Source organism: Typopeltis vanoorti, chromosome 4 (genome assembly GCF_054136105.1).
Source record: "Typopeltis vanoorti isolate ZY-2024b chromosome 4, IOZ_Tvanoo_1.0, whole genome shotgun sequence".
NCBI lineage: Eukaryota > Metazoa > Arthropoda > Arachnida > Uropygi > Thelyphonidae > Typopeltis > Typopeltis vanoorti.
Window position 1 is genome coordinate 17336185 of NC_143552.1, and position 25542 is coordinate 17361726.

General features: G+C 36.1%; 1 protein-coding gene across 1 annotated transcript in view; it reads right to left on the reverse strand.

The window, feature by feature from the left end:
- Window positions 1-25261, reverse strand: part of rdgB (retinal degeneration B) — a 608184-nt gene extending 582923 nt beyond the window's left edge. Inside the window, exons 1-2 of the mRNA XM_090391630.1 lie at window positions 25072-25261; window positions 5211-5636 (exon numbers count right to left, since the gene is read on the reverse strand). Coding sequence (XP_090247756.1) covers window positions 5211-5288 — 78 coding nt within the window. The 5' untranslated portion in view covers window positions 5289-5636; window positions 25072-25261. The remainder of the gene's footprint in view (window positions 1-5210; window positions 5637-25071) is intronic.
- Window positions 25262-25542: the final 281 nt, after the last annotated feature.

Consider the following 25542-nt stretch of genomic DNA (forward strand, 5'->3'; position numbering starts at 1 on the left):
ACGACTCTCTTCCTTTCCTAGACACACTAGTCACACATCTTCCCTCTGGCTGTCTCTCCTTCTCAGTTTACCGCAAACCTACACACACAGGCCAATACATACACAAAAATTCTTACCACCACCCAACACAAAAATCAGGTGTCATAAGCACCCTTAAACACAGATCCTTAACTATTTGTTCGAATGAACAGGCTCTAAACCAAGAATACAAAATCATCAACCAAACATTTATCAAAAATGGATACAATAAAAAAACTATTCACAAGATCCTCCATAAAGATACCAGTAAGAACAAAAAAGATTTCAAGAATGCCATTGCCATTCCTTATGTTAGAGGCATTTCAGAAAAAATAGACAGAACACTTCACAACTACAACATTAAAACCACCTTTAAACCCCCAAATAAGCTAAGACACCTACTCAGTTCCTCTAAAGATCCTCTTCCACACCCAGCACACCCAGGGGTATACAAAATGCACTGCACATGTAACATACCATACATAGGGGAAACAGGGCGAACTATCCCAATCAGACAAGACGAACACAAACGACACATTAAATACCTACACTTCGGTAAAACAGGCCTTTCTGACCATGCACTCCAAACATACCATAGAATTGACTGGAAAAATACCAAGTCCCTACACCGCACCAAAACCTGGTTTGAGAGAAAATTTAAAGAGTCTTGTGAAATGCTCAAACACAACCCAAATCTCAACAAAAATGATGGCCTCACCATTTCAAGAATGTGGAGGACCCATCTACAACCTGTATAACATCCTAAACTAGCATTAGAAAAATTCCCACTACAAGAAGACAACCTGGTGACCTGGTGAAGTGTTTAGAACATTCAATAGCAACTGAAAGAAATCATTTTGTAACTATCCAGAATATTAATACATGAGGACTCTAACAGTTTATTGTAGTTGCATTTATCTATTTATAATATATATATAATTTTTTTTTTATATATATATATATATATATATATATATTTTTTTTTTTTTTTTTGTATATAATTTTATTTCTTTCTTTCTTTATTTTTGTTTTTCCTTTCTATCACTAGAGGTCAGGCTAGAAAAAAGATTTATTAACTACGTAGATTTAGTTTACTGATATAGAAAGCATGAGCATGTAGCTTGGTTCTGTATACAGTTGTATTCTTCTGATGATGACCTCGATATAGAGGTCGAAACGTCAAGTTTTATTTTATTTGTAATTAATAAAATAATCTGTTCAACACGTGTGTTTTTGAGTCCCTAAATCTACAAATAGAGAGGTACAAGTTCTCTCTTGTACCTCTCATTTAGAAACATCTCATTTCTCATGAAATGAGATGTTCCAAATGGGAAATAAACGGTTTCGTAGAGGGAACCGAAGATTTGAAAATAGAGTTGAGAAATCTCATGAAGAAAGAAAGCAAAATAAAAGTAATGTCAGGACAACTGAAGGAGTTAATGAAGTTTCTAGAAATAACCAGATTGATTCTGAGATAGCTTCAACTTCAAAAGTGATTAATCAATCTGAGACTAACATATATCTAGCATTAAATTAGTAAATGACCAAGGTGAAACAGAAGAAAAATTAGGGGAGGATTGTCCGAGAACAATCGAAGTGAACTATATTGAGACAATAAAAAAATCTACGAGTTTTTATGACAAGCCGAGGTGGAACAGGCACAGAAAACATGAAGTTATATACAACCTCAGCAGCCATTTAGTTATGCAAACTTCCTCTGTTCTCTATTTATGCTTAGAAAAGCTATAAGTAGTTTATTATGTTGGAATTTAGAAATTGCTACAAAAGCTGCACACTTATATATTAATGCACCTATCCTTCTCCATCGTAATGGAGAAGGATAGGTCTGTTCTCTGTTTCCTAATTTCTTTCTATAATCATATATAAGTGTGCAGCTTTTGCAGCAATTTCTAAATTCCAACATAATAAACTACTTATAGCTTTTCTAAGCATAAATAGAGAACAGACAAGCCATATGAACAAATTTAATAGAGAATTCATTAGGTCCAAGACATTAAAAGATAGCAATGAAATTAGGTGTAATCGTAAGGATAAGGCACATATTGAAATGAAGCATGATAGGTCAGAGAGAGAGAGAGAGAGAGAGAGATACAAAAGAAGGAAGTAAACAAGTTTGTGGTCAAATTCTCTCCAGAAAAATTGCAGGAATGAAGTGAAAAAAATTTTTCTTAAAAAATTTTTTTTAGGGGAGAGAAAACCTATGTAAAATCGTGTAAAGAAGGAAAATTATGCAAAACGCCTTATATACTGATTTTACTGGTAAACAAGATTCCAATAAAAATACTTGTGATTTAATAGTGAAAATTTTTATGTTTAATGAATTGGAATTAATAAATTGTGAATAACTGAATATTGTAGCCTACAAATATTTTGTATTAGAACAAAGGAAAATAAGCATAAAATAATTTGTGTCTAAAAGAATCCTCTAGTCAGTTATGACCTGGGGCAACTAACATCACGAAGTTCAACATTGCACGGGGTTTCCCGCCTTAATGCAACGACCAGAAAACGTGGCGAGTGCAGAACATCGAAATACCCAGGGGACGACAACATAAGCAAACCCAAGGTCATCGGAGCCAGATAAATAGAGGGTTGATGTGGCGAGTCAGGGCTTTTTTTTTCTGGGTTATTCATCTAGCTAGTCAGGCGTGCGGTTCGTGGAGTTTGAGTTCGTTCGGGAGTGCTGGTCCCGTTCCTAAGTCAGCAAGAAGTAACGAAGTCACGCAGAGTTCCGACCAGAGGTTACAATGTACGTAAAGGCAGCAGAGTTTTGTTAACGTTTGTGGGAGATGATTTGTGATCGCCATCGGAGTCCTGAATTCCAGACAGAAAATGCCAAGAGAGCGCTGTGACTAAGATTAGCGGTTTTAAAAGAAACTTGATGTCGTGATTCCATGCCACCGAATTCCTGATGTTCGCTGATAATAATGAGGGATCTCACAAGCCCTAGAAAAGGTACCAGAGTTCAGTGCTAAAGACGAACGGTAACCAAAAGAGATGATTTCAAGGATCATTCAGAGAAGTCCAAATTTATGTTCAAGTAAGATCTTTCCCTTGTTTAACTTGTGAAAAAGATTGTGATGGTGCTTAATTAAAGGTTTTGTTAGATAAGATAACTGAAGACTTTAGGCCTAATGCTGATATTTGAACTGTTTTGCCTTATGTGAAAGAAAGCCTAGTTTAGAAATTTAGGTAATACATCTTGTATTTAATGTTGAGCTATTGCATAAGCCTGCAAATGTTTATTTGAAGATGAATTGAGCACATCTAGGTTAATGTTTTAGACTCGTAGTCCTACTAGAAGTAATTGTGTTGAGGAACTAAATGTAACATAAATTTGAGTTGTTATTTTAAGCATAGAAGCAAAATCAACTTGGAACTTATAATTGACTTTTTGTATCTTTCATTAGTGATGAATAAACTGTTTTACTGTTTAATTAACTTGCCTGATTCATATTTCTAATGCACTACTCATTAAACTCGAATCTGTGTGCCTTAAGGTAGATATTGCCACGACTGTAGATTAGAAGGGTTGAGCTACTAGATTAATTATTATTAAGAGAGGAAAGTTTCGTGCATTTTACTGTGTGTGTTTTTCTTTGCAGGGAGATTCACCTCCCATTCCACGTATTTTGATGGTGCAGCTAGAAATCAAACAAATTTTCCAAAATTCTGTTTAGAACAAACACCGGTAGATCAGACAAAGAGGTTGGCTCCAGCCTGAGGCGATTTCTTTGTTCTGTGAGCTTCGCACACGTGAGTTTAAATATTTGCAGCGAAACGTAGAAGAGAGTAATCAAATAATTAAAAATGTCAAATAAAGGCACAGCAAGCAACAAGGTTTAATAGTAGACTTAACAAGAATTGAATAGTGTAGAGTTTGACATGATAAGCAATTAGTAATAACAAATGCAGAAATTAAGATAAACACATATTGTTAACTATGGCACAGCGGGTAGGATGTTAAAAGGAGATTTAATAAGAGGAAAGAAGATATAATAGGAGATTTTAATAAGGAATTTAATTAAACAATGATATTGTTAGTGCCCTTCAATGCAGATTTCAACTTTGGAAAAAGGTAAAAGTTGCATGGAGCTAAGTCTGGCAAGTAAGTAGGATGGTCCAACACTGGGATCTCCTTATCAGCCAGATACTGCTTTACAGACAGTGCACTGTGGGCTGGAGCGTTGTCCAGATGGAGAATCCAAGCACTGTTCTTCCACAGATCGGGTCTCTTCTTCGTCACTCGTTCTCTCAGCTTGGCCAGAATCTCAAGGTAATAATGTCGGTTAGCTGTCTGACCCTCTGGTATCCATTCAACCATTACCATGCCATTGATATAAAAAAAAATAAAAATAAAAAAAATGATCAGCACTGCCTTCAGTTTTGACTTGCTCATTCTTGCTTTTTTCATTCTCGGTGGCATGGGAGTTTTCCAGTGCAACGATTGTCTCTTTGTTTCTGGATCATACTGGAAAATCGACGTCTCATCACGTGATGATCTTCTCCTGCAAGTCTGGTTCCGTTGTCAGCCATTACATGATGTCAGTGCAAATTTCTTTCCAGACATTAGACATTACTCTGGGAAAGTGACTTCGCACATGTTTCTTTTATAACTGTCTACAGACTATCTACGAGTGACAGCAAACAATGCTTATCTCAACTGCTTCTAGAACCTTCAAGGTCATTCACGGCACAAGCACATTCCTCTGCTACGAGTACATGATTCACAGCGCACCTTGTCTCATTATTTAATAGCCACACTTCGTATTCCTTTTATCTAATTCGAATATAACATTATATTATAATAAAATGTGAGCAAATCACTCAGACATGATTTCTCTGTATGGCCAAATGGTTCTGGGAGTTTTTATATTGTTTTGGCTTGTACCAGACATAACTGCTAAAGAATAAAATTGCCAATTTGGAAATATCCTGCTTATATACCCACCAAAGATTATTTTTAAGAACATAAGGTTTACACTAATGCTTACACAACCAAATAGTTATATAATTTCCAGACAAGCAATGCCTTTGTACAAGGTTATCAAAATAAAAGTACAACTATATCGAGAAATTTCTAGCTTTAGTTTTCCAACATGCATCATAAAACAACGTCATGCAAACAGTAAACAATATAAAATGTGAACGTGTTAGCAATTGTCACTTACAGCAATCATATACAGTTGTGCAACTCTATATTCTTCTACGGTCAATGGCAAAGGAATGCGATATTCTTTAATCAACATTTTGATGCCTCTTTTCAAGTTATGTCAAGGCCTATGGTGATGAAACTTGTCTCACTTCCATAATATAGCTGTTCAGTAGAAAAACTGTTTGCATCTAATTTCTGATTTACCAGAAAATTCTGCAAAGTTTTGAACACAAATCAAATGACTTAGCAACAACTAGATACATTAGCTCGAAATAATCAATAGCATATTTGGTACCAAGGTCTGTAGTTAACTACATCAAATTCATATTTTGCCTTTCATAGATGGTGCAAATAATAGTTAAATAATTAAATAAAATTTTCATTTTCTTTTTTTCTCCCAGTTCCTATGCAGCTTATGAATGTGCCAGTCAAATAAAGATATCTGAAAGATGGAAAAAAAAAGTTTACACAATTCATACTAATAGTATAAACAGTTTAACATGTATTTATGGCTATATAAATTTTACAGAATTAGTGATAAACAGTTAAATACGGAAAACTTCATACTTTACTAGAACATTTATACACTGCAAATATGTTTGAAAATCCAAGCATAAACAGTTGATACTCAAAACTGATTTTCATTATGAAAAAGTAATGAGTGATAATAGTACAATATCAGCCAGTATACTACCAATCAGTTAAGCAGAATTTAATATGTAGTATGAAAGTAATACCTCCTAATATTCTTTTGATATGAGCACAGCAGTGTGCTCATATCATTTTACACATTATTGAGTGGAGAACAGAAGTCTCTGGTTTGATGGAATGGCATCTCAATTCACTGCACAACAAGAAATTCAAAAGACAGATGTTGTGGGACAAAAATGCATTCATAGTCTGGCCCACCAGAAACATGAATGAGGTTTCCTTCTCCATTACAACTCTGGACCTCACACCAGCTTGTGTACAAGGGATGTAGCGTGAGCACTTGGATGGACTAATCTTTTTCATCCTGCTCACTACCAAGATCTAGCACCCTCCAAAAAATGCAAATGTAAGAAATGGAGACTTCCAAAATGACAATCTATGTAAAAGCATGACATGGCAATCCATATATATTTTAAAAGAAAAAAAAAAAAATAGTAAACATTATTTCCACCACAGCTTGTACTACGCATAATGCACCTATCCTTCTCCATTACAATGGAGAAGGATAGGTGCTTTATGTATTCTATCATCATATATAACAGCTAAAGCAAAACATAACACCATGAATATCCTTGACAGGAGACTCCATAGCTCAATCAGTAATGACAATGCCCATGAATGAAAAGACCTGAGTCTGAATTCCATTTATAATATACAGAATCTTAATAATGGCTTTTCAACTTTAAATGTTAGTTAGCCAGTTTTGTACAGAGGTGGAAGGGTCTTTACACATTAAATCTTGAGCTGGTCATCCTACAAGACAGACAAACTAACAGGAGAATACTTATAAATTACAGAAAAACCAAACTATGCATATAGGATTAACTACCCAATTGACATATTAATGAGGTTTCACTGAAGTCTAGTCATTTAGCCCATATAGGGCAGTGAAACTAACAATGAAGGGGAAGATGAGATAACCTTGATAGTAATAAAATAAAAAACATTACGATCAAAAAAAGACATTGTAAAATGCAAAACAATTTAGAAAAAAAAAAAATCTTTATTCAACTAAAAATTTTTGTTTTTCAAGATGTTTATTTTCTGAACAGAAGAGAAAATAAACATCTTGAAAAACAAAAATATCTAATGGTATTCACAAGAATTATAAGAAAATAATTAATATTTACTTAACTTATTTACTGATATTTTGCTGGTATTGTATCCAGCATCTTCAGAGCACAAAAAATAGTTTATCACAGTACACAAACACCATTTAGTTAACAGTAGGAGCAGTTTAAAAAATTGTAACGGATAACACAAGGAACTAAAGTCATCATTGGTGCCATCTATTGGTAGATAAAGAGAGAAAAAAACAAGTATTAATTTGATCTTAAAATGAATGCTTCCCAGATTTTTGGTAAACTGATACAGCCATACTTGTTGAGGTGTGGGCAATGTTATAAAGCTGCTACTGATTCCAAAAACAGTCTCTCTGACTTATAGGGGTATCCAAGGCATGATGTGCTAGTCCCAACTTGCTATAAATATGGTGCAGAATGTATTTTTTTATATTCTCCAGGGTGCAGATATAAATTCTTCCAATCTGTCCATAGTAAGCCAGGTCACAAGTATAGGGCACACACATGCACTGGATGTGATAAAAGGAAAGCATTTTTCTTTAGATGAACAGAGGACAGTTGCCAATTTGATATAGCTGCATATTTCCAGTTAAACAGGTGCCAATATCATTAACATACAAGTTAAACAATAATGGTCCTAAAACAGATCCCTTGTGGCACTCCATCAGTAACCTTCTTTTGGGATACCCCTCCTCCATACACAACCTGCTGATACCTATCTGATAAATAATCAGTTATCCAGCTCATTCTGTTATCCAATCCCATCTATTTCAATTTAGCTATACCACTGAATATGCATCTCCTTTACCCAGTTAATTTGTACCCTTGTAATAAGTAGGCTAAACAGTGTGTACAACTAGCTAAACAAAAGTCATGGGAGGACTTTGGCAAGAATATAGAAAATAAATATCAAGAAGGTGGCAAAATATTCTGGAGGTTGTTGAAGAAGCTTAGGAATGGAGGAAAGAGTGCTGTAAAAGGAATTAGAGATGATAAAGGTGAAATGAAAACAGGAGAAAAAGATATCCTTGAAGTATGGAGTAATTACTTTGAAAAACTGCTAAATGAAACAAGCAGTGATGACAGCACAGTGATAAAAAACACTGACCAGGCATGCAGTCAGGAATACATATCCATAATTGAAGTAGAAAAAGCCATCAAAGGCTTGAAATGTGGAAAGGCAGCAGGAGTAGATGATATTATTATTATTATTATTTTTTTTTTTTTTATTATTATTATTATTACGGGTATCTCCATGGAGTCAGTAGACTCATCGCGGGAGACCCAAACTAGCAAAACAATATCTGTCATATCTCTTCTTGAATTCATTTACAGACGAAGAGCTCACAACTAAGTCAGGCAATGAATTCCACTCATTCACCACCCTCCAGGCAAAAAACCTTGTTCTGACACCTTTGTTAACCACACTCTTCTTTAATTTCCAGAGATGACCTCTTGTTCTTCCATCACTATCACACAGCTGAAACATTTCCCCTGCATCAATCCTATAAAAACCTTTTAGTAATTTGAATGTTTCTATCATATCCCCTCTTCTTCGCCTATCAACCAATCTCTGCAATCCACAAGCTCTCAATCTATCAATGTAGGGAGTATTTTTTATATCACTCACCAACTTGGTCACTCTTCTCTGAACCCTCTCCACAGCCTCCTGATCTCCAAGGAATCCACGTGACCAGACCTGAGCACAGTAATCCAAATGTGGAAGTATCAATGCTTTATAAAGGGGAATAATAACCTCTTTATCTCTGGATGTCAGTGTGTTCCTCAACAACCAAGTAATCCTATGTGCAATCTTGGACACCTTAGCAATGTGTCCTCTGAACTTCATCTCCCTATCTACCAATACCCCTAAGTCCCTAGCCTCATCAATCTCTTGGAGTACCTTTCCATCGATGTAGTACACAGCTGGTAATCTTTTAATCCCAAAATCCATGACTTTACACTTTTCCACATTGAACTGACATCCATTTTCTTTTGCCCATTTTACCAGCTTATTTAAATCCTCCTGCAAACTTTCAACATCAGCTTGATTTTTTATTGCACTACACAACTTTGCATCATCAGCAAACAACTGAATATCTCCCTTTAAGCCGGTTCCTATATCATTTATATACAAATTAAACAACATTGGCCCAAGCACAGAGCCCTGAGGTACACCACTGGTCACCTGCCTCATTCTGTACTCGGCTCCTCCATACACCACCTTATGGTGTCTCTCCCTGAGCCATTCTCCTATCCATATCACCAATTTAATATCCATTCCCATCTGCTCCAATTTGCGTAACAGTGTTCTATGGGGTATCCTGTCAAAAGCCTTAGCAAAATCCAGAAGTACCACTGTGTAGCCAGTTCCTTTGTCCAACTCGGATGTTATTCTATTATGAATAGTTAATAGATTGCTAAGGCAGGATCTACCTTTAACAAAACCATGTTGGCCTCTATAGAGTATCATATCCTGATCCACCCATTCTTGAATTTTGTCTTTAACCAACTTTTCCAATACTTTTACCACTACTCCTGAGATGGTGATTGGTCTGTAATTCAATACCGCAGTTTTAGAGCCACCCTTATGCAAAGGAACCACTTTGCCTAACTTCCACTCCCTAGGGACCATACCAGAGTTCAAACTTAAATTAAATATCCAGGTAAGAGGGGTTGACAATTCATTTGCACATTCACGCAACACCCGAGCTGATATTCCATCTAAGCCTACAACAGTGTTTGCATTTAAGTTTTGCAATATATTTAATACCTCTGATTCTTTAGCTTCAATTCTCACATTAGGTATTGCTATAGGTATAGAGATATCCTCACTTGGGTGATAGACTTTTGAGAAGTGATCACTCAGTAACTCGACTATTACATCTGATTTTGTCACCTCAATACCATCAGCACCCACTAAGGTTATCCTTCCGAAGTCATTCTTCCTCTTACTTGCCACATAGCGGAAGAACTCTTTGGGATTACCCTTGATCTCTTTGGCTAAGGTCTTCTCATAATCTGATTTAGCTTTTCTTACTATGCTGGTAACCTTCCTAGCTTGAGCCTTGTACTGCTCATGGGTGTCCTGATCGCCCTTCTCCTTGTAAATTCTCCATAACATTTTCTTTTTTTGCAGTTCAAGCTTGATACTACTGCTCATCCATCTAATGCCTGCCTTGTTTGACCTCCTGACCATAGGGACACAATCTGATATTGCTTTCCTCAGATACCCGCTGATTTTATCCCAAGCACTGCTAACATCTTTCCCTTGCAATATGTTTTGCCATGGGATGGCTGCAAGCTCACTCCGAAGCTTGTTATAATTGCCTAACCTGTAGTTCCGTACATACCCCTTCTTAATAGAAAAATCCACAGATTTTGCAACCTCCCAAGTCAATACCACATGATCGCTTTCACCAACTGGAGGTAACGAGGACACCTTACTTATGCATATAACCTCTGAACCAATAACCAGGTCCAACACTCTCACACCACGTGTCCCTTCAGTTACGTGCTGTTTCAAGTAATTATCTCATAGAAGATGTATGAACTCCATTTCCTTTTTGCTACGTGATATTTCCTCCTTCCAATTGATATCACCATAATTAAAATCCCCCATAATAATTACTAAGCCTTCACTCATTGCACTAAGTTGCTGATGCATGAATTCAATATCTTCCCCCGTACTCCCTGGCCTATAGCAGCATCCAACTGTATATTTGGTTGTGTTGGTCACTATTTCACACCAGACTGCCTCAAATGAACTCTCATTCACATGTCTATCATCATGATATACTACTTTCTTTGGCTGCAACACATCAGCTATCATCAACAGTACTCCTCCTCCTAAATATTCGACCAGAAATATATTCGACCAGAAATGCTGAAGTATGGTGGTATAAGAGTCTTACAGTGGCTGCACTGCATAGTTCAGAAAGCCTGGACAGAGGGACGAATTCCTGATGATTGGAGTAGAGCTCTCATAGTACCCATATATAAAAAGGGAAATAAAACTGAGTGTGAGAATTACAGAGGTATTTCCCTACTGAGTGTTCCTGGCAAGATCTATGCAAGTATACTTGAGAAACGGTTGAGAAGAATTGTGGAAGAAAAGCTTGGTGAAGAACAAGCTGGATTCAGGCCAAATAGAGGCTGTCAGGATCAGATCTTCACTTTACGACAAATAGTCGAGAAAGCATGGGAATATAACAAAGATCTGTATTTAAGTTTTGTCGATTTGGAAAAGGCATATGACAAGGTGCCAAGAGAGAAGCTATTCAATACGCTGCAGTTATATGGTGTCAATGGGGCATTATATCAAGCAATACTTAGTCTTTATTTGAGTTGTGAGTCAGCAGTTAGAATTGAAGGAAGTACAGGAAGATGGTTTAATGTTAAATCTGGTGTGAGACAAGGATGTACATTATCCCCTCTGTTATTCATTATCTATATGGATCACATTATGAAGGAATGTGGTATTAAACCTGATATCAAAATTGGAGATGTTAATGTCAGCTCTTTGCTTTATGCGGATGATGTTATACTTCTAAATAAATCCGCTACAAGTCTGCAAGATTCTCTGACTAAATTGAATAGCTGTTGTAATAGATATGGTATGAAGGTCAGCAATAAAAAGACAAAGACAATGAAAATAGGCAGAATCATTGAAAATGTCAACTGTGTTGTGAATGGAGAACCTGTGGAACAAGTAAAACATTTCAGCTACTTAGGCACAATTTTTACTGAAGATGGTAAACTAAATATATAAATAGACAACAGAATCAGCAAAGCTGGTATCGTGGGAAGTCAATTGAATAAATTCATATGGAATAAGAAAAAAATTAGTCGGAACACTAAATTAGCTGTATACAAGACTGTGTTCAAACCAATTTTAACTTATGGATCTGAAAGCTGGGTCAGAAGTAAAACACTTGACCAAAGACTAGAGACCGCAGATATGAGAGTCCTGAGAAAGATTAGAGGCGTGAACAGATGGCATCAATGGCAATATCATATTAAAAATGAGGATATTAGGAAAGAACTTGACATTGTCAGCATCCAGGAATGCGTTAGCAGAGCTAATCTCAGATGGTATGGTCACTTAAATAGAATGGGAGAGGAAAGATTAGCAAAACAAGTGTTCTCTGCCAGGTTGGCAGGAAAACGACCCAGAGGAAGACCAAGATATAGGTGGATTGATACGGTACAAAGTGCCTTAGACGATAGAAATATAAGATCTGATAATGTTGGAGTCTTGACAAGTAACAGACTGATTTGGAGAAAAATTGTAGAGGGGAAGTTAGTAATGATGTAATTTTTTCATGTAGTACTGTCATATCCTGTACACCCCTTGAGGGTACATGGCAGGAATTTGATGATGATGATGTAATAAGTAGGCAGACTACTAAAGCATGACCTACACCTAACAAACGCACACTGATCATCACAGAGAATACTGCTATTATCAACCTAATTCTGAATCCTAGTCCTCACCAACCTCATTAACTCCTTAACAACTTCAGACAGACACAGATTCATCTATAATTTGTAGCTTCAACCATATCCCCACCTTCATGTGGAGTGAAACAATTTTTCCCACTTTCCACTCCCTTTGAACTCGCCCTGTTGCAAGACCCATGTTAAACAGGTATGACAATGGTGCTATTCCCCGGAACATTCCTTCAAGACAGGCAATTACTTAATTTATCTTGTGTGTCTCCATAGTGTCTTCTTCCAAAAATTCATCTTGAGTTGTCTCTACAGTGCAATCTTCCAAAATTTCATCTTGTGTTATCTCAACAGCATCTGCTTCTTCCAAATTTCACACATAATCTCTTCATTCATCCATTTTACTCCTACCTTATTTAGCCTTTTCACCGTTGTAATACACTCATATTGCTGTTGTTAAATAGCTCTGGATTAATACCCAAATAGCATCTGTGTCCTTCCCACTCAGTGCTTCTTTCATGATTCCCAGTTGTCTCCTAAGCTTTTCATAATCGCCATCCTTGTAGTTCCACATATTCCTTCTTTACAGGAGCCTTCATATGACTAGCTAAAACCGAAGTTATCACTTCATAGTCACTCTTGCCAACTGGGGATAAGTTTAGAAACTATTCACAATCCCACCCTCTGATGACATAATCAGATCTAAGACTCTCAATCTTCATGTATCGTCAGAAAAGATCAATGGTATTTTGTGTAATAATTGATGATATTGCTTGCATTTCAGTATACTAATATCAATAATGTGTATTTTTTGATAACTTAGTATGTATGCATGATTCTAGGCCTTGTGGATTTGTTACTAATTTTTTTTTTAATAAATTTTTGAATCATGCCTTGAATGAAATACAATGGCAACATGAAAATCAAATGCCATTAACAATATAGATTTTTGGAAAATGATTCAATGCTGTAAGCGTAATATGTATGCATGGCGAAACGTGAAGGACGCATGTTTGTGGAGAGACCAATGGCAGCTCGTACATAAGTACTGCGACACCCCCAAGGAAAAAATGAAATTTTGTTTGTGTTTATAAATAATAACAATGCTTACATTATATAAATGCAATATAACATGTTAAAGGTTACAGCTTATGTTTTGATATTGATTGAATAGTTAATAATTGGAATTGTTCGATTAACGCTTTAGATTACGAAACAAATGCAGTGCGATCTAATGCAGTATCGGAATTACCACGTTCGGCCAATTGCAGCTAGACTCGCCAATATTCGTTTGCGCTTGTGATTGCATGTTAAAAGTGATTCCGACAATGCTCATCTGGGCAGTGTCGCTTACAGATAAATCGTATGCTTGCGCACATTATTTCTGTGAGATACAAAACTTTTATTATTAGCGAGTGTTCATGGTGAAGGTGAACTATTTTTTGTAATTCTTATTTTATTTTGTTAAAATAACATAATTATTTATTTATTATAGATACAAAGCTGAATTAAGACGAGTGTCACTGTTGAAAATATGAAAAGAATTATATTTTCTCAATTATCGTTACATGAAACAAATGCACTGCGCTTTAATGAAGTGTCAGAATTATCGTGTTCAGCCAATTGCAGCTAGACTCGCCGATATTCATTTGCGCTTGTGATTGCATGTTACAAGTGATTCAGACACTGCTCGTTTGGGCAGTGTCGCTTACAGATAAATTGTATGCATGCTTGCGTTATTTCTGTGAGGCATGAAACTTTTATTATTGGTGTTTGTTCGTGGTGAGGATGAAATATTTTTAATAAAGCAATTTTTTAATATGTAAATTTATTTATTAATAAATTGGTTACTGATTAGGAAAAAAAGAATTTTTTTTTTTTTATTTTGTATATGCAGCACCACCACTTAAAATTTTCACCGGCAACCACTGGGAGAGACCAAACAGAAGACTAGAAAGTATAGATTTGTATAAAAAGTATAAATGCAGTATACAATGTTAGAAAGATCAGGAGAGACTGGTATGGAACAGACTGGGGATAGGGAGACATGGCATGGGGGGGAGCCAATGTTGGAAGGATGATTAGCATAGAAATGGAATAGATCGAGATGCAAGTGGGATAGCTGAGATTGAGTGGATATATGTGGCAAACAGGGTGATTGAACAGGCATGATGGAAAATCACAACCAACAAGTGGCTTGGATTGGACTGGACTGATTATAGATCTAAAACTGACCAGATGTATTTATTTACAAATGCCAGGATTATCAGAAATAAGGCAGATGAAACTGTTTCACTGATCAAGTTTATTCGCCGCAAAATTGTTGGAATAAGTGAAACATGGTTGAACAAAGATGATATCCTAATGGGAACAGAAAATAATGAAAGGTTGGTGAGAAATAGGATACAAAAGTGGGTTGCGACAATGATATTCTTTGTGTTTGTCAGCATGGGATTGATAAAGGGAGGTCGTGTATTACAAACTTGATTATGTGCTATAACAAGATGAAGAATGTATTGGACAAAGGAGATGCATATACAGTTGTATACTTAGATTTTGCAAAAGTTTTTGATAGAATGCCACACCACAAACTGAAACAGATGAGATTCAATGAGAGACTAGGGAGTTGGATAGGTGAATGGCTATCAGAGAGGTATCAGTAAGTTCTGTATAGGGGGGCACTATCTTGAAAGAGGAAAAATCACTAGTGGTGTGCCACAGGGATCAGTTTTGGGACCATTGTCATTTAATTTGTATATTAACGATATTGGGAGGGGATTAAAAGGTAATATACAATTGTTTGCGGATAATGCAAAACTGGGGAGAATGATGAGGAATCAAGCAGATGTTTTGGCCTTACAGGAGGACTTGAATAGTTTGCATGAGTGGGGAACAGTACAGAATTGTCAATTGAATGTTGCCAAGTGCAATGCTCTGAAATTTGGTAGACAACAACAGGATGTAAAGTATACACTTGGTGAGAAAACTTTGGAGGAAGTTGAGGAGATAAGAGACCATGGAGTGGTAGCAGAAAATGATCTGAAGTTCAGAGGTCACATTGTACAAGTCGTGAAGATATTACATCAGATTATGGCAATGATGTGGAGGACTTAACTTGTAGAAATAAAGAGGTTCTGGTTCCATTGTAAAAGGCTTTGATCAGGTCTTGTATGGATTAATTGTGCATAAATTTGGTCCCCTGGTTTTCACGGCAATGAGGATATATTGGAAAGGAGTCCAGAGAAGACTGAGGTTGCAAATGGTCTTTGGGATGTGGGATATGAAGACAGATTGGGGGAATGCAGTTTGCAAAGCCTTGTGAATAAGAAGAATAGAGGGAATACGATTGAGACTAAGTTGATAAAGGATTGTTACAAGTTTAATGTGGAAGAAATTTTTCATGGAATGAGAGAAGGGGGATAGAACAAAGGGACACACCTGGAAGCTGTATAAGGAGGGTGCAAACAGGGGCATAAAGAATATGTTCTTTGCATGGAGAGTGCTTGGTCAGTAGAATGTACTGCCCGAACATTCTGGTGAATGCAGATACATTGAATGGGTTTAAAGCACAGTTTCGTGGGCTTTGTACATAACAGTGTTTGTCTCCTCACTCATTCTGCGCATCTTAGCATCCATTCTTTTTATAATTCCTTCTGTATTACTCGGATAGAATCCCGTAACTAACTTGAAGATCTCTGTCATATCTCCTCTTTTTCTCCTATCAATCAACCTCTTTATTCTATATTTCCTAAAATGCTATTCATAACCAACACTCACTCCAGAATCATGATATCACTTTGGACCATCTCTAGCACCTCCACATCACAATGAAAACTATGTTACCAAATCTGAGGACAACAGTCCATATGTGGTCAGACCAAAGTCTTATATAGAAGTACCACCACCTCCTTATCCCTAAATGTCAATGTACTTTTTATCATAGTAGCAATACAATGTGTAGTCTTTGCAACACTTGTGATGTGCTCTGATATCCCAAATCTCATCCACTTCCTGAAGTACAGCTCCACCAATACAATACATAGCTTTATATCTCTGTATTCCCAAGTGTAACACCTTGCATTTATTAATATTAAAACTGCAGCCCCACTCATTTATCCAAGCTAGTCTATTCAAATCTTCCTGTAATTAAATCAGCAATACTCCTGATAATTCTATCTAACTTTGCATCATCAGCAAATATATGAAGATTCCCAATCAATCCACATGAAATATCATTAACAAAGAAGTTAAACAGCAGGGGGCTCAAGAACATAACCCTGAGGCACACACTACTGGTCACCTTCTTTTTTTGAGACACTGCTCCATCATACACAACTTGCTGGTATCTTTCAGAAAGCCAATATTCAATCTATCTAACCAATCTGCTATCTAATCCCATCTTTTGCAGCTTATACATCAATTTGTCATATGGTAATCTATCAAATGTCTTTGCAAAGTCCAAAAAAAACCCTGTATATGATCCTCCCTTATCGAACACATTCATCACCTTATCATAAAATGCAAGCAGATTGCTAAATCAGACCAGCCCTTCACAAAACTCATGCTGACCGTCATAGAGAATATTATGACCATCAACCTAATCCTGTATTCTATTTCTAACCAATTTTGCAACACTTTGATCACAACTGCAGATACACAGACCGGTCTATAATTGAAAACTTGGAGAGGTATTATTTTGTCTTCTTTCCACTCCTTAGGAATCTTCCCTACTGCAAGACTTTCATTAAATAACCAGGTCAAGGGCATGGCTAACTCTTTTGTATATTCTTTAAAAATACTTGGTGATATGTCATCCATTCCCATAGCCTATTATTAACATCTAACCCAAGAGCAACACTTGCTACGCCTCTGATTCTTTCACCTTTTATTCTCCTAATCCTTGCTTCCTTTCTGCATGTTGTACAGCATCGTTCACACCACTATGATGCACACTGATGAAGCGCTCGTTAAATAATTCCACTATATCATTTGCTATAGTACTCTGCTACCATAACTATCGACCAGTGTCAACCATAATTATTTTTCCTCTTGCTTGCACATAGCAGAAAAATTCCCTTGGATTAGCTTTGACTTGACTGGCCAATCTCCTCTCATATGCTACTTTTTCTTTTTTAACCATATGTGTCACTTTATTGATTTGCATGTTATATTCTTCATGCATGTTTGCTGCACACTGTCTTGTACTTCTGCCATAACAATTTCTTTTTGAAACACTGCTTGCTTGATTTCACTGTTCATCCATCTCACTCCAACCCTATTTATTCACTTAACTTTTGGTATACAGCTATGAATTGCTTGTGTTAGATACTATCTTATCATTTAAATTATATCCAAGTTTCTGCTAAATTAGTAATATTCCAAATGACATAGAATGATGCAATTTCCCATGCAATGCCAACATCTTTTCAACACAATTCATACTCTCAATAATGTATTGATGCTAGATGACTATGGAGCTTCTCAATCATCCATCTTATAGTTCCACATATAGACTTTTTGTTGCTTTTTCCTGTTTGACTACTTTCCAAACCAATACCTCAAGATCACTTTCACCAACAGGTGACAATGTTGATATCTCATTCCTAATCACATCATGTGAGGATATCACCAAATCTAATACTGATGTTGCAGTCACTACCTTCTATTTACAAGTACCTAGTCATGAATAAACTTCACATGGAAACTTTGTTTGTTTACACTTGGATAAAGTATTAAAAAGAATATAATTTCTTGGCATTTTTAATTTAAATTATAACCAAGTTTCTGCTAAATTAGCAATATCCCAAAAAAACATAGGATGATGCAATGAAATAATTCAGAAACAAAGCAATTAGTAGCTTAAAAAGTCAAACTCTCTCCCTCTTAGTAATCACTTAATATATTCCAAAAATATGTTAGTATATATTCAATGAGAAACTGGAGCTTACCCTTAACTAGTAATATTCAGTTAAGAAATTTTTTGTTGTTAATTGAATCAACTTGATAAGAGCAGGCGCAGATGGTACAAAATATGACTGATGATCCATTTTGAAAAATTATGGAGACAACTACCGTGTTATAGAGTAAAACTTTAGTTTAATATAAAACAAAATCAATACTCAATGTTTCGACCTTCATATCAAGGTCGAAAGGAGCATACACAATATATACAGAGAAACAAGCTGCACTACAATCTACATGGTTTGCTAAAGTTACTGACCAACCGTTACTACAATTATTGGCCTGACCCCTGGTGGGAAAAAAAAACTGATTTTTTTTTTTTTATTATTTTAAATATATATATATATATATATATATATATATATATTTAAATATATGTCTCGAAGAACACCAGAGGAACATTACCTACAAAAGAACTAGAGAAAGTGCCCTGTCAAGCCATGTACTTTTCAGTAAACACAAATGATGAAGGCCGTCAACATGAGATAAACTGGACAAAAACTTCAAACCTCCATATATGCCGTGATGAGGTGGAGCGCCGCATAGTCGAGTCTAAGGAAATTGTTATGGACCCTCATTATATAAATAATAACCTTAGTTATAATCTACCGGACTCTTTCAGCTCTGCTATCCGATACTGGCACACTCATGAAGTCAGACACACGCAGATGCCCAACAATAGAACTTCAACACGGACTGTAGCTGCAGTTCAAAGCTAACTGAATTTTATAATAGTCGTTTTTATGTGATAAGAAACGTTGTGATATGATGTTTCTTATAGTGTTTTTTATTTGCTTTCTCTGTTCCCATACCTGAAGAAGTCGGACAATCCGATGCAACATGTTGCGTTTTGAATAAATTTAATTGTTATTTCTAGTTCTCGAATCTAAGTCAGTATATATAAATATGAATATATATATATATAAACTTGTTGCTCTCCAGCCCAACTCTTAGTTTTGTAACCTAATAGATAATAATAAGACTCTAGCTTTGATGCAGTAAAGGGGTTTTTTTTTTTTCACAAGAGGTCAGGCCAATAATTGTAGTAACAGTTGGTCAGTAACTTTAGCAAAATGTAGATTGTAGTGCAGCTTGTTTCTCTGTATATATTGTGTATGCTCCAGAGGATGACTGATATGAAGGTCGAAACGTCAAGTGTTGATTTTACTCTATAACAAGGTAGTTGTTTCCATAATTTTTCAAATGTATGTGATCAACATGTAAGCATGAAAAAAAAAAAAAAAAGCCTGATGATCCATAAAAACCACATTTCAAACTAAGTGACATTTTAGTAGTGCAAACCTACAAGTAGCTATTTCATTGGAAAATGTTTACCATCATACAACAGGAAGATAAAGAGACTAAACAACTTGAAACAAATATTTACTAACATAGCAAACAGGACATTTGATTGTGATATAAAGATTAATCAAAGGATGACAGGAAAGAATAGTTTGGAGTGAAAGGACACATGATTGTCACTAATTGTTTTGCACAAGAGAATAAAGGAATGGCATTTTTACAATGTCATTCTGAGTTGCTGAAAGATGTTTTTAACAGTAATTCCATATAAGAAGTTGCACACTATGACACAAAGCTGAGAAAAAATAAGAAACTTGTAACAAGCATGCATGTCTTTCATAAATATATACCAGAGAAGAGAATTTCAAAAAATGGTAATACATTTTTTTTTCTATAATTCCACCCGTGAAAAGATTACAAGCCTATCACAGATACACATTATTATTATTAATTATTACGGATATCTCCATGGAGTCAGTAGACTCATCGCAGGAGACCCAAACTATCAAAACAATATCTATCATATCTCTTCTTGAATTCATTTACAGATGAAGAACTCACAACTGGGTCAGGCAATGCATTCCACTCATTCACCACCCTCCAGGTGAAAAACCTCGTTCTCAGACCCTTGTTAACCACACTTTTCTTTAATTTCCAGGGATGATCTCTTGTTCTTTCATCACTATCATACAGCTGAAACATTTCCTCTGCATCAATCTTATAAAAACCTTTCAGTAATTCAAATGTTTCTATAATATCCCCCATATTACATCATCGATGGTGGCAGACTCATTGTGGGAGGTTCATTCAACTGACAACATATTTATCGCATAGAATCTTAAAATCCTAAACACTCCTTGAATTAACAACACATTCTGGTAATGCATTCCATTCATTGACAATTCTCCATGTAAAAATTCTCATCCTCACCCCCCCCCCCCTCCTCACCACACTTTTACACAACTTCCAGGAATGACCTCTGGTTCTTAAGAAAGATTCTGGTATTTGGACCACATGTTTATTAAAATAAATAACAATAAAAAAACAAACCTGACAAGTTTCATAAGTCATCTGACTTACATCTTCAGGGGTCAAAGGTAACTAAAAGTTTAAAACACAAGAAATCCCCTCTGGATTAATCTGATAAAATCCTCTAACTTAAATGTCTCTATCATATCACCTCTCTTCCTCCTATCCACCAAACTATGCAATCCACATTTCTTCAATCTCTCTCTCTCCATAGCCAGCATTCCAAAGTGCCGATACTGTCTCAGTCACTCATCTCTAGACACTCTCCAATGTCTCCACATCACACTGAAAACCAGGTGACCAGATCAAGTCCAAATGTGATCTGATCAGTGACTTATACAGTGGCACAATCACTTCCTTATCCTATGTTAGAGTACTTCTTATCATAACAGCACTACGATGTGCAGCCTTTGCAACACTAGCAATATGGCCTCTAAACTTCAGTCTACTGTCAATCATCATTCATAAATTTCTAATCTCATCTGCCTCCTGCAGTACAGCACTATCGATATAGTATACAGCCTTATATTTCTGCACTCCAAAATGCAACACCCTGCACTTATTGATATTAAAACTACAACCCCACTCTTTTGTACAAGTAAAAAAGTCTATTCAAATCTTCCTGAAGGGAATTAACATCAGCAGTGCTACTTATAATTCTTCCTAACTTTGCATCATCATAGCAAATAACTGAAGATCCCCAGTCAGTCCACATGATATATTGTTTACAAACAAATTAAACAGCAGGTACCCAAGAACAGAACCCTGGTCACCCTCCTTTTTTGAGACACTGCTCCATCATACACAACCTGTTAGTATCGTTCAGGAAGCCAATCTCTGATCCATCTAACCAATATATTATCTATTCCCATCCTCTGCAGCTTGTACACCAACTTATCAGGTGATAATCTATCAAATGCTTTTACAGTCTAAGAATGTCACTGTATATGATTCTCAAATATCTAACATACTCGTCACCTTATCATAAAATGCTAGTAAATTACTGAAACAGGAAATATCCTTTACAAATCCATGCTGACCATCATAAAGAATGCCATGTCCATCAACCCAATCCTGTATTCTATTCCTTACCAATCTCTCCAACACCTTGACCACAACTGCAGTTGTACAAACTAGTCTATAGCTAGAGACGTCTGTCTTGGAACCATGCTTGTGGAGTGGTACTATTTTGCCTTCTTTCCACTCCTTAGGAATCCTATCCACTGCAAGACTTCCATTTCCCACAGCCTTTTTCACATCTAATGCAACTAACATCTGATACACCTCTGTTTCTTTCACTTCCAATTCTCCTAATACTTGCCTCTCTTCTATATATTCTACTGCATCATTTACACCAGTATGATATACACTAATAAAGTGCTCATTCAATAATTCCACTATATCCTTTGCAGCTGTTAGTCTGCTGCCACGACTATCCACAATGCTAACCTGCTATAATTATTCTTCCTCTTGTTTGTCATGTAGTGGAAAAATTCCCTTGAGCTAACCTGGGGCTGACCAGCCAATCTCCTCTCATACTGCACCTTTTCTTACTTTACCATGCTCATCATCTTTGTAGCCTGCACTTTATACTCTTCATGGGTCTGATTACCACCAACTGCCTTGTACTCCTCCATAACATTTTCTTTTCTAGCACAACTTGCTTAATTTCAATGTTCATCCATTTCACTCCCACTCTATTTACTCGCTTAACCCTTAGTATGCGGTCATTCCTTGCTTTTGTCAGATACTGCCTTGTGAGTTTGCATGCATTGTCAACATTAGTAATGTGGATGAGACAATGGGTTACATAATCCAAAAAACACTGCATTAGAGTTTCTGGAGTATCTAACTAGATGTCGCTGAGCTGATAAAAATCATCTGTCACTAAAGATATTCCCAAATATTCAAGTCGAAGTGGAATTTGAACAGAATGTAGGATATAGAGTAATGATGCTACCAACTTAAAGACATTAACCAGTGAAATAAGTGAATGAGGAAGAAGAATTAAAACAAAATTTTCTACAGGTTTAAATTATAAACAGTTGTTCATATTGTGAAATATGAAAAGGTGTTGATTGGATATTGAATGTAAGTCTAAACAGACAGAGGGGAGTGAGTTTCATATCAATACCAATATCAAATATCTCCAGAACATTATTATTATTATTATTATTATTATTATCAACACCCGACCTCCATGGAGTCAGAGACTCATCTTGGGAGGTACTTACTATTGCATACAATGCTCATCCAACCGTGTCTTAAACTGATTCAATGCGTCCACATCCACAACACACTCAGGCAATGCATTCCACTCACCAACCACCCTCCATGCAAAAAACCTGCTTCTCACTACTTTGCTCACATCCTCCTTATACAGTTTCCAGCAATGGCCTCTTGTTCTACTTCCCTCTCCAATTCTATGAAAAATCTCTTCCATGTCTACCTGATAACAACCCCTGACCAGTTTATATGTCTCAATCATATTCCCCCCCCTTCCTTTTATTCACAAGACTCTGCAACTTACATTCTCTCAATCTGTCATCGTACTCCACATTCCAAAGATCACTGACTACCTTTGTGAATCTTCTCTGTACCCTTTCCAACATATCCTCGTCACCATGAAAACCCGGCGACCAAATCTGTGCAGAATAATCCATATGAGGCCTGACCATATGAGATTATACAATGGAATCATAACCTCTTTATTTCTGCATGTCAGGGGTCTCTGCATCATTACCATTATTCGATGTAATGTCTTCACAACTTGTGCAATGTGGCCCTGAATTTCAGGTCCTTGTTCACCATCACTCCTAGCTATCTCATCTCCTCTACTTCCTTTAAAGTTTCCCCACCAAGTGTATACTTGGCATCCCATCGTTGCTTACCAAATCTCAAAACCTTACACTTGGCAACATCGAACAGACACTTACCTGCCCATTCATGCAATCTATTCAAGTCCTCTTGTAAGACATTAACATCAGCGTGACTGCACATTGCTCTCCCCAGTTTTGCATCATCTGCAAACAGCTGGATGTCACTAGTTAAACCCAACATCATTAACATACAAACTGAACAACAATGGCCTCAAAATTGACCCCTATGGCACACCACTGGTGATCTTTGTCTTTTGAGATATTGCACCCCCATATACAACTTTCTGATACCTTGATAGCCAGTCACTGATCCAACACAGAAGCCTGTTATACAATCCCATCTTTTTCAATTTATTTAAGAGCTTATCATGTGGCAGTCTATCAAAAGCCTTTGCAAAATCCAAGTACACCACTGTATATGCAAACAGCAAAAGGTGAGAGACGTAAATCATATTTAAGTGTCCTCTGTGTACTCAATAGATGTTTGTGGAGCACTTTAAATTACCTGCAGCGTGAAAATCATATTCTATCATTGATGGATTGTGATCTGCAGGAAGTTAAATAATTGTTCAGTAGTAAAGTAATGCCTGGAACAGGAGAGAAAACTTAATTGGATGGTGAAAAGGTGATATCTGTGATGTGTTTATGGCAGCGAAGATTAGAAATTATTCCAGGAAGAAAAACTAGAAATTATCCCAAAAAAAGGACAGAACAAGATCATCAGAACACAAGATAGGAATAGGGGGACTGTGAATATTCTAGATCTAATGGACTACATGGTTCAAAGTTGATCAAATGAAAAAGTGGAGTGCAATGTAGTTACCAATAATTTAAACAAAAAAAGAGTGAAGTCAGAAGAGCCAAATGCCTAATTATTCCATCATTGCTATGAAAAAGAAAGATTGCAGGATATTGCAATGCAACTATTTTACAAAATGCTGAAAGGAAAAAATTCCACTATCCTTTTTACGTTGGGGGGGCGGACTAACATTTTAAATGAAATTCCTATTTAAATCAATCTGCTCCATATTTATAATTAAATAATGCTCAAAAAGCAATATTAATGTTGTGATCTTTTCCGAATTTTTAACCCATCGTTTATTATATAATGGTTTTAACACTGAAAGGCAGTTTCATTTTTTTAAATTGCAACTTATCATCAATACAATAAGTGATGTAACAATTAATTTCAATGAATGAAACTCAGTTCTTAATAGTTATTAAACATATTCAGATTAAGCAATGAATGATAATTTTAATGAATTTCGTAAGTATTGTGCAAAAAACGAAAGATTTTTTCTTATGGCTTTTTTTTTATATATATGAAATGAGTACTATTTAAATATAAACATTTAATTCGTAAGGCTGGTTTTTTCGCCAAGTTTTTACAAACCTGAAAATATTAAAAGGTGCAGATTGCAACTGTTATGTGATATAAACACGACAGGAAGTTGCTACCTACCATCAAAGCGAATGCTGTACATATGGCACGCATCTTTCCGCGCGCTTTTTTTTTTTTTTTTTCAGTTTATTCTTGCGAAAGAGAGTAAGAGGAATGAGGGATTAATGGCTACTTCCATAAGGTATATGAATGGCATAATAATTACTAGTAATTCTATGCAACTGTAGTAAAAATCGTTCACTAGCGTGGAGCCATTTTGTTGCGCAACGGCAGAAGTGCTGCCGAATCAGCACATGTTTATCTCGAAGTAAAACATTGCATTATTTCTCGACTATTTTTCAATCAATAAACAGTACTTATAGTTCCGTAACATAATTTAATACATAATATATAATGCTAACTATTATGCCATGGGGTCCGTAAAGTTCTCTTCATGCACTGAAGTTTTCATTTTTCTGGTAAAATACAGACACGCTAAATTTTCGTGCATCGGACCTCCAAAGTTGTTCGCTATTATTTATATGTCACAAA